The sequence below is a fragment of the Crinia signifera genome, chromosome 5 (genome assembly GCF_055691185.1).
Source record: "Crinia signifera chromosome 5, ASM5569118v1, whole genome shotgun sequence".
NCBI classification, from domain to species: domain Eukaryota; kingdom Metazoa; phylum Chordata; class Amphibia; order Anura; family Myobatrachidae; genus Crinia; species Crinia signifera.
Window position 1 is genome coordinate 100,228,170 of NC_139221.1, and position 18,697 is coordinate 100,246,866.

The 18,697-nt window shown below is 40.6% G+C and overlaps 2 protein-coding genes across 4 annotated transcripts in view; one reads left to right on the forward strand and one right to left on the reverse strand.

Annotated features, from left to right (window-relative positions):
• Positions 1-558: 558 nt before the first annotated feature.
• Positions 559-17,760, reverse strand: PTGR3 (prostaglandin reductase 3). The gene is made up of 2 exons (XM_083187753.1): positions 16,683-17,760; positions 559-1,992 (listed from the first exon to the last, which is right to left on the reverse strand). Exons 1-2 carry the CDS (start codon positions 16,937-16,939, stop codon positions 1,068-1,070), a joined length of 1,182 nt encoding a protein of 393 aa, XP_083043879.1. The 5' UTR covers positions 16,940-17,760; the 3' UTR covers positions 559-1,067.
• Positions 14,334-18,697, forward strand: part of TSHZ1 (teashirt zinc finger homeobox 1) — a 90,612-nt gene continuing 86,248 nt past the window's right edge. Inside the window, exon 1 of one of the 3 annotated variants that reach the window (XM_083187751.1) lies at positions 14,334-14,464. The gene's annotated coding sequence lies outside the window, so the exon portion shown is untranslated. Of the gene's footprint in view, positions 14,465-16,622; positions 17,531-17,951; positions 18,089-18,697 lie in introns of those variants that run through there. The other 2 variants (XM_083187750.1, XM_083187752.1) reach the window with 2 other exon arrangements.

An 18,697-nucleotide genomic window follows, 5' to 3' on the forward strand; every position in this document is an offset into this window, starting at 1 on the left:
GGGTATGTAGTAAGCGAATCATACGGAAAAGATCAATTGAAAACTGGTGGGTATAGAATTTCCATAAGAGATTTCGCTTTGTATTAATATTAACTTTGGCGCAGGTTAAAAAGTTATCAAAATATTAACAAAACTTTCCAAATTAAAAACATACTGGGGTCTGGTTATAAAATACAGAGTTCCTATTCCATGGTAGGATCAAAGAGAACATGCCTGCTTCTCTCCTAGTAATTGGACAATTGTTTCATGTCTAAAGTAAAATTATCCGCTTGGTAAGTTATGCAATTGAAACAAAGTATTGTGAAGAAACACATATTACCAATTGAATTTGGATGCGGTTAAAAAAAATATGTAATAATAATAAAAGGGTATATATACATACATACAGTATATACACACCCACACACACCCACACACAGGTATTATTGGACAATCTTAAATTGAGGGACAATAACAATTCTTAAAAACAGAGGCTTTCATAAAATGTACAAAAAGTTATCATCCAAAAAGCAAAGGCAGAAAATAAGAGTTAAATTAGAAGACAAGGATAGTGCTGTATTATAGCCAAGAGTGTTTATTTATATTATTGTCCTTTATTGTTTCAATATTAAAATACCAAACTTTGCAAAAATAGTTTAAACATCTATGTTCATAAGCATATTAATATATAAATTTATCGTTAAACATTTCTCTTATTACATTTGTAAACAAAATATATTTTTTTAATTATACAGTAAAATAAGTGCATTGAAAATAACAGTCTATGATGCAAGTTCAGTTTGTCTAATTGTAAACCCAGCAGTCATTGGATCTATATGAACGCATCTAATTGCTGAAAAATTTAATATTTCTCATTCATAGGAGAAACTGTAAATAATAAATTCATTTATGTACTGAGAAGGTTATTGGTGAGACACCTTAAAAATTAATATGCTTTTTATATGAAAACATTTTAGTAACACCTTGATTCTGTTTTTTAATAAGCTATCCATTAGTGACAACATGTTTTAGACATTTCCGCCAGAAAGTACCATTTTTCTCTTGTGATTTATATCATTGTTCTGTTTTTACAGCTTGCTGTTCACAAGGTGAGGTAATTCAACTACAACTTTCCCTATGTTTTTCCCTGTGTACATATAATCTACAGCCCGGAAAACAGACTCCAGGCCAGTAAACTTGCCTTCTGGAGATAGCTCTCCATTGTCCACTTCACAAACCAGTTTTCCACTTTGGTACAATTTCACCAAAGCAGTTATGGCTTCTTTGTATTCGGACAAATAATGCGTCAAGAAAAAGCCATGAACGCTGGCAGATTTGCGCAATAAAACTGCAGGCAATGCACCGGCTTTCACAGGCAAAATACCTTGAGGGGACTGATAACCAGAGATAAAGCCAATAATTATCAGCTGACCTTTTGTCGCCAAACTGTTCACTGCCATATCAAACATTTCTCCACCAATAGACTCATACACAACGTCTACGCCCTCTGGAAAATTTTTCTTTAGAACTGAAGCTACACTTTGAGATTTGTAGTTTATTGGAAGATCACAGCCAATAGATTTTAAGAATCCTGCCTTCTCTTCAGAAGAGCATGTCCCGATGACATAGCAATTAGCATGCTTTGCGAGTTGGACAGCAAACTGTCCTGTTCCACCAGCTGCAGCAGTCACCAAAACTTTCTTTCCATCAGACAATTGCCCAAACTGTTTCAGACTGATGTAAGCTGTCGTGCCACTAATAAGCAAAGTTAAGAGCTCTGGTCTTACTAAGGGCACTGGTATAGCAATGTCAGCCGGTACCACTGTATACTCAGCGAAGGAACTGCTTTTGACATACGCCACTTGTTGTCCAACTGTAAAGTTTTTACTAGCACTGAGTCCCAAAGCTACAATTTCACCAAGTCCTTCAAATCCAATGTCAAATGGAGGCTTCACAGATGGATCGTACCGACCAGATGAAAAATTGATATCCGATGCATTGATACCAATGTACCTAGAGTGAAGCAAAATAGGAAATTGTTAAGCATCTCATAACCTTTTAGTTTAAAAAAAAAAAAAAAAAATTTAAATATTTTTCTATCATTTAAAAAAGCGAATGCATACCGTATAGCCAAATACTACCAAAACTGGGTACACATTATGGACCAAATGCACTAAGCATCAAATTTGATAAAACAGAGAGTGATAAACAACCAACCAATCATAGTAACATACATAGTAATTAAGGCTGAAAAAAGACGTTAGCCCATCGAGTTCAACCTATCAGCTCCTGCCTGACATTTTTCAAACACAGTCTGTGACATGGCAGGTAGGAGTTGATTGGCTGGCTGTTCATCACGTTTGAAGCTTAGTGCATCTAGCCCTAGGTGATTCTTTCACTATATGGCTATATCCATCAGATAGGATGGCTAATTGTGCATGGTGTATGAAGTACCAGAGAATACCAATCAGTCTAAAACCCACTGGATCGGCTCCCGATATAGCATGAGCTGTGTACATTCCCCATCGTTTTGGTGTTGATTAGAGAGTACAGTGTGTATGGGCCTCGGACTAATGTGTAGTGTACAGAAACCCTATTCTAGAGAGATCATTTGGAATCAAAAGAAATGTTTGGAACCACTTAAATGATTGAGAGTATTGGCTGTTTTTAGAACTGCTGTAGTCTTCCTGAATCGTTCTAGTCTTTACCATCATTGAGTAAAATTTTATATTGTTTACCCAGCATTACTTTTGGAGGTGTCCTGAGCAGCCTAAAGTTTAAACGCTAGATTGTATATTCTTGTATAAAAACAATGCAGAGATTTGGAGAGCCCCATCTCAGCAGATGAAGCCAATGAAGAAAAAAGAAAAGGTATACTGTAGTATGTATTTTAAAAACTTGGAACTGAAAATGGTGTGTGTTTGGTCATAAGGAAACCTGAATATAAATAAAACTATAACCCCTATAAAGACGGGAAGATATTAACTTCATACTACATTTTGCAGGCTGGTTGATTTCCATGTAGCCATCCACCACACATATTTTTAAGTCCCAGAAAACTATGCACAATAGAGTATATTTTTTATTGTGCCCAAACATAATTTTTTTTAATCAAAAATAAGGCAAATCCAATGCAAGATGGCAAGCACTGTATCATATTTTGGCTTTGATAAATCAATTAGTAACACATTTACTTCCTCAGTCAAATTGATGCATTAACGTGTTATAATAATAGGTAAATAGACACTTGTGTCTATGTCTAAGACAGTTAACTGAATTTTTTGACACAGCATCATCCGACCCCCGAAATGTGTGTGTGTGTTATTCTTGCAACCACAAAATAATTCTGGTAGGAGCTTATGTGAATCCCAGTAACAGCTCTCTAAATGTATTTCTAGTGCAAAGGAGGGGGCTCAATATGCAGTGACATATTTTAAGCAATGATTGCCCCGTACTGTTGGACGGGATACGCAAGACATCCCGGCAGTGGGTATGTCGGCAGTCAAAATACCGGCCCTGGCATCCAACAGGGATTCCGTAAGTGACCAAACCATATACCCCTCCCTGCATGCAGCCTAAAGCTTCCTCTCCCGTCCACAGCCTGACCCTATCCCCTCCCTGCTATACTGCCTAACCATAACCCTGGAGGAATGGCAAAGAAATTCTTTTTAACATTTTTAATTACAACTTTGATAATAATGTCATATTTAACGATAAGCATTACTATCTCACAGCATTGAGGTCATGGGTTTGATATATTCTCCCCATGCTTGCGTGGGTTTCCACTAGTTAATCCGTTTTCCTCTCCAAATACTGATAGGCTAATTGGCTCCCCACAAGTTAACCTTATAATGTCTGTGTGCATGTACATGTGGTAGGGAACTTAGATTGTAAGCTCCACTGGGCCAGTGAGTGAATGTTCAAATATTCTCTGTAAAGCGCTGTGGAATATGTATGCGCTATATAAGAAACTTAATACATAAATAAATAACACGTCCTATTCATTAAAGTGCAGGTTTTTCCCCTAGGTGAAAAAAACACGTGCATCGGCGAACACACGTTTTTTCCCTTTTTCTGGCAAAATTGTGGGAGTTTTCCAAAAATTTTGTACCTAGGGAAAAAAGGGAGCTAACTGAATACACCCCATCAGGTGTAAATTTACTAAAGAATCTAAAAAAATTAAGAGGTGATGTTGCCCAATCCGCAAATAATCAGATTCTGTTTATTATTTTCTAGTATGCAATAGAAATGATAGGCAGAATTTGATTGGTTGCTATGGGTACAATCACCTCTTCATTCAGTGAGGACCTTTTATTAAAACCTGTTTCATAACATATGCATATCATCAAGAGGGCAAAATACAGACTGGCTAAATTATTAGGAAATATTTGCTTTCTAATGTTACATCAAATTCTTACACAATCGATGGGATATAATACAGTTCGAGTTTGACAGAGCTTTAAGATGCTGGTCGAACGCTGAATGTGTTTTTTTTTTTTACAGTAGCGACTGTCGCTCTCTGTCTGTCACCTCTGGTGAACTTAGTGGTGAATCACACTTTTTGCTGCACTCGTCATAAGATAACCAGTGTACAAATACAAATGCACTGCATTTTGATTCCTTTGGGTCTCAACGTTCGAGGCATGTTTTAGAGCAGTGGTGTCAAACTCATGGCCCTCTAGCTGTTACATGCTGTGAAACTACATGCACCAGCATGCTTTGCCACAGATTTTATATAATAGATTGCTAAAACTGTGGCAGGGCATGTTGGGACATGTAGTTCCACAACAGGTGGAGGACCATGAGTTTGACACCACTGTTTTAGACTATAAATGCTGATGGGAAGTGAAAAAAAAATAAAATAATAATAATTCTATGGAAAGCACTATATGTAATATGGCGGCACTATAGAGAGTCACTTAAAATGTTATGTTCCAGTGACTAATCACAGTATACAGAAAATAAAGATCACAATATGCTAGGAACCTTTAGATGATGAGAATACCTCTGTATCATGAACCAGTATCTAAAAAGTAAAAATGGCAAATGTACTCAGAAAACATCACTTTGTTAAGAGAAGTGTAATACTATTACTGAATGACTGTAAGAAGTAATGTAGTAAGGCAAATGTGCAGATTATGTATCATCGTCATCCATAATTAAAAGAAAGCTATGGAGGGCCAATATTTGACAGGCGTACACACCTCAAAGCAATCTATGTATGCAAACACTCGGGACAACGCCTCTGAAAAAGAACACAACAGCCAATTTAACAAGCGCTTTGAAGTTATGCAAAGCGCAAATGATAATGAGGAAGCCATCATTGAAGTATCTGCTGCAGACAATAACATTAAGTCATTTTTTTTTTAAATAATTACAGTAAGAACTAAAATGATTGCTAAACTCTAGCTTTGATTGATACTAAGGACAACTATGTATATAGATGATTCCACATTCTTAAACTTATAAAAAAGTTTCATGTTCAGATTTTTTTTTTTAACTTTAATAATCCACACCAGTGGCGTATCTAAAATGGGTACAGGGGGGCCCACACTGCGCAGCCTGCCCCCAATTCTTCAATACTCATCTCTTTAGAGTCCTGTGTTGTCCACTCCAGCACTGCAGAAATCAACTGAAAAATGGCACAACCATTTTCCAGATGATCGAAAAACTGCTGGGAAAATGGGTAATAGATGACACTCTGACATAATTCTGACGGTCGTTTCTCCAACATCGGAATCCCGACTAGTAAATGCTGACAGTCGGGTTCCTGCCAGATTGATACTAGTTTCCCTAGTGGGGGGTCCACAAGACCCATAGAGGGAGGATAGAACCTGGACCGAGCGCAGTGAGCTACTGAGCCTGGCATACCACACCCATGAAAATATGCGCTGCACCATTTCCCAGGAGACATGTACAATAGACTACACTACACCTGAGGGTGGAGGGGGCTCAGAGGTAGACTTCACATGGGCCACATATTCTATAAATGGACATGCATGCCCTACGTGATATCTATTAAACACATTTATGTACTACCTTACCAATGGCATGTGTGCTTTCTAGCCTTCAGGTTGGTGCCATCTCCGACTCAAATCCGATCCTTTCACATTAAACCTGGGTCGGCCATTATACAGAGCGACCCGGGTTTAAACCTTCTTTATGCCAGGTCAAATTGCTGAGTTGGTTGACCTGGTAAATTAGGTTTGGTGCTTTCACATCGCACCTCGGCCCAGGTGACCAGACAGCAACAACCTGGGTTTTAGAGGCAATATGAAAGGGGTATGACATTTAACACATTATTAAAAGGAGAAGAGATGCTTCATCTGAATGGTTTTTTTGATACTTGTATAGCTTCACAGCAGCAGTTACATAGTCAGCGTAGTGTCCCTGTCAGCATCGCAGCCAGCGTCCCTGTCAGCATCAGGGTTGTGTTCCCGCAGCCAGCTTGTGTCTGCAACTGTGTGCACGTTCGCACCTAACCGGAGCTCATGCAGTTAGCGTAGTCAGTCAGCGTTACGCAGTTAGCGTAGTCAGTCAGCATTGTGTCAGCGCTTATTACATTCTGAGGGAAACATTGACTATTTTTAATCTGCCTGACATGACAGGTGTTAATGTGTTTCTGAAATACCCCCACTATCCACGTCAGCCCTAAGCGTGGCGAGCGTACACGTCCTCCCAACCTGTTCTTACCCCCACTATCCACGTCGGTGTGGAGTTGTTTTTATAAAGTATGGCGAGCGGACGCGGATTACTTGACGTGTATTCCACGTCCCCTCCCTTTGCTTCAGGCTCATTTTACGCGTCCCCTCACTGCACTCGCCTCACTTTAGAAAATTATCTCCATGCCGACTTGTATAGTGGGGGTATAAACAGGTCGGGAGGATGTGTACAGCGTCCGCTCGCCATGTTTCGGGCTGACATGAATAGTGGGGGTTTGAAATGGAGGCATTTGCCAGTATGTAATATAGAGCACTGGCAAACGCGTCCTTTATTGTGCTTGAGACACACTTGCGCACCTTTGTGCACGAGACGCATGCACCATCGAACCCCTAAACCTGACTGTCTCCCTGAAGTGGACACGGGCAGGGTTGCCGTACCTTGCCGCACGAATTACTGAGATGCTTGTGTGTCTCAGGCAGATAGAGAGCCTCTTCTACGGCACCCACATGATCGCCTTTCCGCCAGCGCAGTGGATCTGGCGGTTACCGGTGCTGTGTGAGAGACGCTCGCTAGGCTTGCCAGGGACGCCGGAGAGCTCGCAGGGTCAGCATGGTCACTACACTGCCTGATGGGGACACTATGCAGGGCTGCTGCTGGGACACTACGAAAACTACGCTAGGGTGCCGTTGGGCTACGCTGACAACGTAGCATGCCACCGTGAAACTTCACAAGTACCGTTTTTTTTTTTTAATACTATAAATTTGATTTATTTAAAAATTCTATTAAATTGAAACAAAAAAAATTGGGTACTTGTGTAAGATCTGGGTGCCCGATTTTTTCATTGTATCGCATTGCATGCAATATAGTGGCATACAATCATGCGATGAGATTTTTCATTGTAAAGACCCGATTTTTAATTGTATAGTCACCCATGGGTGATATCATTCCCCCACTATCGAACTACGCATGGAGTTGATTTTATATAGTGTGGCGAGCGCAGCGAGCCCAAAGCGTGGCGAGCCCCGCGAGGGGACGCAGAACACATGTAAAGCAATCCGCTTCCCCTCACGGGGCTCGCTGCGCTCACCACACTATATATAATCAACTCCATGTGTAGTTGGATAGTGGGGGTATCACCAATGGGTGACTATACAATTAAAAATCTGGTCTTTACAATGAAAAATCGCATCGCATGCCTTAAGTAGTGGCGTGCAATGAAAAAATCCGTCGCCCAGATAATACACAAGTACCAAAAATTGTAACAAATATCATTCCAATTCTATTACTGAATTATAGAAAATGACAGCTTGAATTGTTTTATTTGCTATGGCCAACACCTCTCCTTTATGTAAACCCACATTTTAATAAATAAACCCCTTGGAATGTATGGGTAGGCTACCAAAAAATAAAAAGTTATTCTCTTGTTTCTGATATATTGCAATACCTGGTTTAGCACTGAAAGGATAAAACTCCTGAAAAATGAGAGTTCGGTAACTGGTCGATTATGAGCTTTGAAAACATTGTCCATTACAGGACATTATACGTACACAGTAAAATATATTAAGGTGCCCATAAGATAAAGTTCTTGAAGTGTAACAAAAGGTGCCATAGGTTAAGAAAAAAAATATTGGTCTGCGGTGGATCGCAAATCTTTTTTTGGTAGATAAGATTTTTTGGGGCCTGCAGAAACAGGGGCCCTGACTGGACACTGATATAAAAAAGGGCAAATAAAAAAATTTTTTTTTTGGACTAATTGGATACAGGCCGTTGACAGTTCAACTAAAACAGTTCCAGTCATTGGCCATAGGTAAAGGTCCTTTGTAAAACAGCAAGTACTGTAAGATTATTGCCCTGTGCTTCCATGCTGAGCGATTCGGTGTCGTACATATCGCTCAGCACACAGCGATACACCAGCGATGTGTGCTAAGCAATCTGGCATGGCCAGTAATCCCTGGTGAGAGAACACTGGCGATGATTTCGATTTATAAATAAATGTATATAAATCTAGTCAGGCGATGCCCTATTAGTTGGGATAACTATGGGATATTGTCCAGGTATGGACAAATAGGTCACCCTTTTTAATCAAATAGTGGCCTCTGTTAATAACTCCACCGCCATAAGTGAGTTGTAGTGGGAACTTACCAAGCAATGGAAAGCTATGCTGACAGCATTGTCCGCTTGTCTCCTAATTATATAGGAGTATGGCACGTAATACTATTTACCAGACCTGCCGCTGCCTCTGGTGCACACGCATAAACAATGCGCCTATCAGGAACCATGCTGTATTGCATCACAGAGATTGCTGGTGTAGTGACATTAGCAGCGGAAAGCTAACACCTCTCCGGTTACTCTCAATTTAATAACATTTTAGCCCCAAGACATTCTGTATCACTGTGATCAGGAGGATGTATCTTAGCGCTGAGAAAATGAACATATTAATACTGTACATTTGCCCTCACATTTTTATTGGAGGTTCTGGACCTTTGTTCACCGCTCTCATTTATACCCCTTTTACACTGCCGCAAAACTCCGGGTCTTTGGCGGGTCAGACCCAGGTCAGCGGCGGTGTAAATGGGACACGCCGTGTCCCTTTACACAGGACTTTTAACCAGGTCCTGACCCGGGTAGAACACTGCCAGGACCTGTGTAGAGGGCGGTGTAAATGGGTACGCCGGGTCATCCAACCCAGGTCCCATTTACATCAATGGGGGATGTGCAACCTGCGGACTGCAGCGTCCACAGGTTGGACGGGGGGCACACACAGGCTGCGCTGCTGTCTGCTATACTCTGCAGACATCAGCAGCGGAGGAGGAGGTGAATGGATGCCTGTGTGCGGCACCCATTCACCTCCCGGACGATGGCTGGGGGGGGGGGGGGGGGTGCACGGGGGCTGGGGGCAGCCTTACCTTAGTGCTGGGCTTGCCTCAGCGCAGCGGTATGGGTACGGGACCCGGCGGTGGCAATCGGCGCTTGGAGATGATGTTATCTCCAAGCGGCGGGTGTAAATGGAGCAAACGCCGGGTCGCACCCGGCTTGAAGCAGGGGTATCAGTGACAACGTGCCTTGACAATATACATGGTTGAAGGATCAAAATGAGGTAATATACTACTTTAACAGTTCTTTTAATAAATACCTGAAGTACCACACCACACCACAGGCTGAACCTGTAATATATCCTTAATTTGCACAGATGGCTAAATAAACCCCCCCAAAAAAAAAAAAATATATATATATACACACACACACACATATATACATACATATACATACATACATATACACACACAAGATTAAAAGTACAGCTAATATTACATTTGTGATAGTTTCCATCCCAATATATATTTTCATCAGCACACAGTATATATTCCTGCATTTTGGTATTATGCATTAAAGTTGCAAAGTTGTCAGCTTAAAGGGGGCTGCAAGTGGAGGAAATATGGTTTTCCTTGGACTAAAATATTTTATACTTAAACTTGCCTACAGCCTAGTTAGTGGGTTTCTGGATACAAGGAGAAGATTGTATATCTATATTAACCCTTCATTGTCTGAGCTGCTTCACCAACAAAGCAATCTTGCGAGAATTCTTGACTGGACACATCTCTACTTACTACAGTCATAACGTGGAGTGAGTGACCAGAGGGAAACAGCCAGCCCCACACAGCCCTTATAAAAAGAAGAAGAGGAGGAATCTGGTGGAGGGAGGAGAGTTAGGGGGCACAGCAGATTAACCCCTAGAGTGTTTGAAGTGTCAGCAAACAAGCTGCAGGCACCTCCAACTATAAAGTGGGTTAATTGCAGGGAAATAACAATAAATCAAAGTTTCCCTCACTGATAGGTCACGAACATGTACAAATACCCCCTAAAAAGACATATTTAGGGGGTAATTATTAAAGCTCAGCGAGAGATTCATTTTTTTTTTTTTTTTTTTTATAAAAGTACCAGCCAATCAGTTTCTGCCCTACATGTTGCAGGCTGTGTTTGAAAAATGTAAATTATAAGCTGATTGGTTGGTACTACATCTCTCACAATATTACCTCTCTCCAATGTCTATTATGTATAAAGCCAGGGTGTTGGGAGGAAAAATACAAAAGCAATTAAGAGAGCATTTGTTCTGAATTCGTAATTGAATCTGAAATAACAGTTGTCAATAAATGGGGGAAATAAAACAAACTGACATTGGCTGTTTAAAAAATATATATAATTTAAAAAAATAGGGATAAAGAAACGGCTATGCTGTAGAGTAGACAGACAGTAGCACAATATTAACCAGCTCTGGCTCAGACAGAGGAGAACAAGAACTCTGCATAATACATAATCTGTCAGGCACACTTTTTTTTCTTTACATTTAAACAAAGTAGACCTGCATCAAAACAAATATATGTATAGCTGGATAGAAGGGATTGAATCTAGTAAATGTAACATACAAATAAAAGTACTGGGGCCAAATACAATCAAGACCTGTCTACATCATATGAAAGTTGTGTGCAAGAAATTCCTCTCCTTCATGGGTCAAAAGCATAGTGTGAAAACAGGCGAAATGATGATTATTGGAATCAGACAGGAATAACTTCAGGTAGCTACCAGTTGACGGATAGAACAGGTCATGTGTTTGTGGTTGCCCTAAGGTTTTGTTGGGGGTATGGTTAAGCCTAAGTAAATTTCTCCATCACTTCCAATTGCAGTAGTTAAAGGGGTTCCATTAAATCAGACACACTGCAGACCAGTACTGCAAAGTATATCCAGATCTGCAAGCAAGCAAGATCTATTGTGCCAGATGACTTTCTCTGAAACTACCAGAGCTATTGCACAGGGTTCCAGTAATGATCCGCAATAGAACAACTAGAACAATTACCTGCAAAATAAAAATAAAAAAATGAAACACCACTTCTAATAATTAGCACACTGCATACTTGCCAAGAAACGCTTGTGTACATTTTATATAACCACGTGAATTACTTACAATTTCCAACAATAACAAATTTTAATTTAAAGAAATATAACACACAAATCTGTAATATTTGTATTTATCTTGTAAGCTGTGTGTCTATCAAAAATGTGTGGGGAATAAATTTGCAAAGTACTTTCAGTAAACATTTTCACAATTACTGAAGAGATTTCTTAATGTGCCTTGAAGAAAAAAAATTATAAGGAAGTATTAATTGGCTGGCACTCGTTATCCGTACACAATAATACGTGCATACTTGATTTAAATTGTTAACACATTTTCAAGGAAAAGAAGAAAAAAACAAACAAAAAAAACACAGTTGTTAAACTGTGTAATCATATAATCATTTCATTCTGAAGCGCTCCTTATTCATCAATTATCTCTCACAATTCTATTCAAAAGAACACTGTGACACTTCATTATTTGATAAACAAATACATTAGTAATATTTTCTATTTTTAAAGAAATAATCATACTTGTAGAAATTTTGTAGAACAGATGCAATACCAGATAGGTCTACTCAACAATGATAAAACCTTGGGCAATAGAATCTGCATTGTAAAAGAACAATACTAACAATTGTAGGTAATAATTTGCCAAAAAAAGAAGTAGTGTTGTAAGTATAACAGATTTTGTGCATAAATAAAATATTGGACAGGCAACATGTTTAAATAAAGATAATTGAAATAATAATGGCTGAACTAACTGTAAATGCAATATTTAATTTCTTCGTAACTAACCTAGAACATATAGAGGGGTAATAAAATACCCAAACTTTAAATTACTGCCTGCCAAAATGATGTTTGTGTTCTATGGTTAAAAGATATCTATATCTATATATATATATATATATCTATCTATATCTATATCTATATCTATATCTATATATATATATATATATATCTATATATATATATATAGATATATATATATATATATATCTATATATATCTATATATATCTATATATATCTATATATATCTATATATATCTATATATATCTATAAATATCTATAGATATATATCTATATATATATATATATATATCTCTATATATATATATATATATCTCTATATATCTATATAGATATCTATATATCTATATATAGATATATATATATATCTATATCTACACACACACATACATATATATATATATATATATATATATATATATATATATATATATATATATATATATATATATATATATATATATATATACACATATATATATATACACACACACACACACACACACACATTATATATCTATATATACAGACACACCAACATATACATACTGTACATACATTTTTAAAACACTGTAAAAAAAAAAATTCATGGCAGTTGTCTGTACTACAATATTTTCTGGAATATCAATATGAATCTTTTTTTATATATGTAAATATATCATTCCATGAACAATTGTTATATCAAAATGGCTTGCTAAAAATATACGAGGTATTCGATGCATGCCATTTCAAGCCCAGGGAGGGAAATAAACAAATAAAGAACACACAAAAAAGACACAGCATTATAAAGCCTGCAATGAACTTGTTTAGAAGGGGGGAAAAAAACCATAAAACAGGATGTGTTTAAATTTCAAGGTCAGTCATGTGCTCTTCTTTTTAGTGAGAGGGACAAGTCCTGGGGTTAAATTAGGTTCATTTGAAATATTTACAGTTATAGCAGCTGTGTGGTTACTGCAGACTCACAAAATACGGCAAAACTCCTTCACAAATCATTTAGTAAAGGTGGCAATAAAAAAATAAAAAAAAAACACCTTGCCACACCCACATTGCTAGTTTTCGGTTCACGAAATTGGGCGTATTTAACATTCAGTGTGAAGAATTGTACGGTAAAAAATCATGCATAGACGTGTGTATGTGTGCGTGTAGAACTGAGGGGTATAGTATAAAATGAGCAATTCACCCAATTAAACTCTAGGGCCACAAATCTATTGCAACTGTCTTCTGCACATCAACATGGGGAGAGGTGCAGCCAAACTTTTTGCACAAAGACACAGGGTTAATTGTGAAAAAGGAAAAGTTAAGCAGTGTTAATATTATACGCTGCATAGGATTTCAGAAGGGTCTCCTATAGAAAACCTTTTTAGGAGTATGGTATTATTTGTTGTACCATCAGCAAAAGTGAGTAACACGGTTCAGAATTATTTGTAGACAGGAAAAAATATATACCGCTGTTAAATGTAATCCCTGCCACATCATGTGCACAAATAACCCTCCCCTCTTCCATTCCAGAGGTCTGAACGTTGCTCGAATGATGAGGTCACAATGTAAAGAGATCCAGTAGATCTAGATTTAAATCATTATAAGTAGTTTGCAGAATATATATACAGTTTTTTTTACAGCTAACCTAATTTGACATAGTTCCCTGCATATAAAGAAAGGGTTAACTACTTTTTTTAAATTAGGAAAGACTGAATGCTACATAAAAAAAATATATATAAATGCAACGAACTGTGAACATTTTTTAAATCCGTCAATAACAACAACAACAACAAAAAACATTGATCATTGCTGTGCTCCAGTATGCTGATTATTTTTGCTCCTCTGCCTGTAGGATGCATTTCCCTGGGGTAAAGGTAGAGATGATCAGGATGATAGAGGAGATGGTTAGGAGACAAGAACTGTGGAGTGCAAGGAGTGATTTCCCTTCCTGTTGATTCAGTGCTTCCTAAAGGTTAGTGACGTGCAGAACAAACACTTCTCAGACTGGGGATCTTTAATGGATGAGAAGCCTCACTCTCTGGACCCTTCCTTGGTTTAACAGCCCAGCTGCTTTGCATCTCATGTGCTGCCAGCATGCAACACACCCCTCCCTCCCACCACGTATACTATTCCTGAAAGCCAGGTAAGAGAAAGTGCCTTGTCATTTGGCAGAAGCAGAGGGATACAGCAGTGTCAGGGCATGCGTGTGTCTGTGCAGGCAGAATCTGGCAGGGCGCTGAAAAGAATGATGGTAAAATAAAATTAACAGTCGCCAGATGGCAGCTGGTGCAACTTATTTTGGGATCACAGGAAGTAACAGAAAGAAGCTGACCTGGGAGGGATGCAAAAAAGGTTGAATGTGCTGGAGTGGAAGAGAAATTATGTTTATGCTATATATTTACACTATATAGTTGCAAAAGAGTGAATGACCGCCACTTAGCTTGCTGGCTGTCAGGCTGATTATTATTATGCTTGGGAGTAAAAAAAGAACAAGTGGCCCAATGCTTCTTGTAGATGGTAGGGGTTGTAGTACATGTGGAAGTACAAAACAGGCAAAATACAAATAGAAAACAAAATGCCACATAATAAACCAGGATGTTAAATGTGATCATTAACTCTGCTATTCCACAGATCTGCTGGTGGGGGTGTGTCTGCTAATCCATTCTGCACTGGAGGTTGGGATGTGTAGTACCCTAATCATTGTGCACTGGGAGCTGGGATGTGTAGTACACAAACCATGTGCACTGGGGCCTGGGATGTGTAGTACGCCAGCTAGGTGCACTGGAGGCTGAGATGTGAGGTATGCCAGCTAGGTGCACTGGAGGCTGAGATGTGAGGTACGCCAGCTAGGTGCACTGGAGGCTGAGATGTGAGGTACGCCAGCTAGGTGCACTGGAGGCTGAGATGTGAGGTACGCCAGCTAGGTGCACTGGAGGCTGAGATGTGAGGTATGCCAGCTAGGTGCTCTGGAGGCTGAGATGTGAGGTACGCCAGCTAGGTGCACTGGAGGCTGAGATGTGAGGTACGCCAGCTAGGTGCACTGGAGGCTGAGATGTGAGGTACACCAGCTAGGTGCACTGGAGGCTGAGATGTGAGGTACGCCAGCTAGGTGCTCTGGAGGCTGAGATGTGTAGTACGCCAGCTAGGTGCACTGGAGGCTGAGATGTGAGGTACACCAGCTGGGTGCACTGGAGGCTGAGATGTGAGGTACGCCAGCTAGGTGCACTGGAGGCTGAGATGTGAGGTACGCCAGCTAGGTGCACTGGAGGCTGAGATGTGAGGTACTCCAGCTAGGTGCACTGGAGGCTGAGATGTGAGGTACGCCAGCTCGGTGCACTGGAGGCTGAGATGTGAGGTACGCCAGCTCGGTGCACTGGAGGCTGAGATGTGAGGTACGCCAGTTCGGTGCACTGGAGGCTGAGATGTGAGGTACGCCAGCTCGGTGCACTGGAGGCTGAGATGTGAGGTACGCCAGCTCGGTGCACTGGAGGCTGAGATGTGTAGTATACCAGTTACTGTAGGTACACTGGAGATGGGCTACTATAGGTGCACTGGAGGGTGGGCTACGTAGCATACAGCTACTATAGGTGCACTGGAGGATGGGATATGTAGTATACCAGCTAGATGTACTGGAGGCTGGGATGTGTTGTATACAGTTACTGGAGGATGGACTATGTAGTGTACCAGCTACTGTAAAATGGGATGTATATTATACAGCTATTGTAGGTACATTGTAGAATGGATTCTGTTGTATACCAGCTACTGTAAGAGCATTGGAGGATGGGATATGTAGTATACAGATCCTGTAGGTGCAGTGGAGGCTGGGATATGTAGTATACAGCTACTGTGTAGGTGCACTGGAGCATGGGCTATGTAGTATACCAGTTAGGTGTACTGGATGCTGGGATGTGTAGTATACAGTTACTGGTGGATGCGCTATATAGTATACCAGCTACTGTAGGATGGGATATATTATAGAGCTACTGTAGGTACACTGTAGGATGGGTTATGTTGTATAACAGCTACTGTAGGAGCATTGGAGGATGGGATATGTAGTATACAGCTACTGAAGCAGCACTGGAGGATGAGCTAGGTAGTATACCAGTAAGGTGCACTGGAGGCTGGCATGTGTATACAATTACTGGAGGCAGGGCTATGTAGTATACCAGTTAGGTGCACTGGAGGCTGGGATGTGTAGTATACCAGCTACTGCAGGATGGGATGCTACAGTAGGAGCATTGGAGGACGGGATATGTAGTATAGAGCTACTGTAGGGGCACTGGAGGATGGGCTATGTATTATACCAGCTACAGTAGGTGCACTGGTGCTGTACATAAATACTGGGAATGGAACTTGCTTACCGGTTCCTGATGAGGAGGTCGCCATCCCCTGGAACTGGCACTGGTACACTCTGCATTAGAGTAACAGCCTTCCTGAAGTCAGGGCTCAGCTGGGTGACCATCAGCTTTTTCATGGTGGCGGGGATGCTGGAGCCTTGGAAATCCACAAAGTGGTGGGAGTAAGACATGTCCACGATAGGCCGGGAAGGACAGATGAGTGACCCCGATCGTGTGCACTGCAGCAGCCTCAGCCCTGCTCTGACACGCAGTAAGCTCATTATGTCTGCACTTTACCCCCTGACTAGGCCCATGTCCTGCTGCCCTTGTCCCTGCACGCACAGGCCGGCTTACACCCACTGCTGCTGCTGCTGCTGCTGCACAGGAAAGGGACAGCAGCACTATGCAATCGAAACAAATAATTAGGCGGGTCTCCCAATGCAAAACTGACACAGCCTTGCTGGTCCCTGCCTGCGTCCCTCCCACCCCTTTCTTTCCAAAACCCTCAGGAAGGGAAGTGAAGAGGGGGAAAGCAGCAGATAAAGAAGCAGCCAAATCCCCCGGAGCTGATCTTCTGCACCGTCACTAAAATGAAACAGGAAGAAAGTTGAGCTGTGTCTGCTGCAGCCTCCCACTATCAGCAGCAGCTAGCAGCAGCATGCGGTCCCACCTAACATGCCCAGCCTGCCTCCTCCATACACAGCAAACTTCTGGCTCACTCTCACTTCCATCACTAATCTGCATAGACACTTGTTTATTTCCCCTAAATCACACAGGAGGTTGCTGAGTACAAAGCAAACGCCCGGGGCACAGCAATCCAATAAACAGTCAGTGCAGATTACCTAGCAGCTAAACTGATCCCATTACCCAAGGTAAGTAATAAGTAATGCATTGACAACAAAAGATCTACTTCTTTAATACTTCTGTCCTCTGGGTATAACAAGCGTCTTGTTTCTAGGGGAAACCTGTCTTCCCCTCCCAAATAAAGTGCACAGTGCCGCTGGGAAGGAAGGAGTTAATAAGCACAGTGATGCAGGAACTGTTCGGTAAGGGAGGGGTGGGGTGCGAGGGGAAGTTTGGAAGCTTACTGTACATTGTACGGTGCCCAGGAGCAATGGACTGCTGCTCCCTGGAAGTCCCTCCCCTTCCCACGTGAAAGGCTCATTTCCCTCACAAGGTGATACAAATCAGCCATGGGAAGGCAGCTGCTGGAGAAGCCTTTCATGTCTGGAGGTGTAAACCTCAACATCAAAGGGACAGCTTGTGTGGGGCCCTAAATAGGAGGGTGTATGTATTCCTGGGCACCCAGCTATCAGGCTGCAGAAACACTGTCTGTCCATAGTGCTACTGTCAGGGCTTCACCCTGATCTAGTGTCTGATACTTCACAGGCAGCCAGTTAAATGCTGCTTTAGACATCAGCAAAATACAGGTACATAACAGAACCTTCTTTCATAGACTTAAGGAAATACGACCCTCTTCCATTTACTCACAAGCCTTACTATTACAGTGTGCCATAGACAGTGACATCACCCAGCACTTTCCTACTGCATTATACTAAAGAAACAATGAGAAATATGTTCCTTCAAGCACAGGGCAATTAGGCTGCAATGTCTCCTAACAAATTACTTCCCTATATCTCCTATACACATGTCACTCATAGCCAGACTACCCTGCTGATGGAAACCATATTGTGAAATAGGATTATTACATGTTCCTTTTGTAGGGTGCATATATTTACTGTATCTATAGGGTCCTATACACTGTCACAAACCGAAAAACTTGGACCCATCTGATAAACGTAGGGGGGGAATTCAATTGTGAGCGAAGGGCGCAAATTGTTGTGAAAGCAGTATTTAAACACTGGCAGCGGAAACCAGATTTGCCCTCTTTGCACCACCCAATTTGCACCCCTTTCACTTAAAAGTGCTTGCTATAATGTAAAAATGTAAATAAAAAATGAAACTATTAAGGTAACATTAGTTTGTTTAAAAACAATGTATATGGGATAATAAGTGTATCATAACTATTTAACATTTTA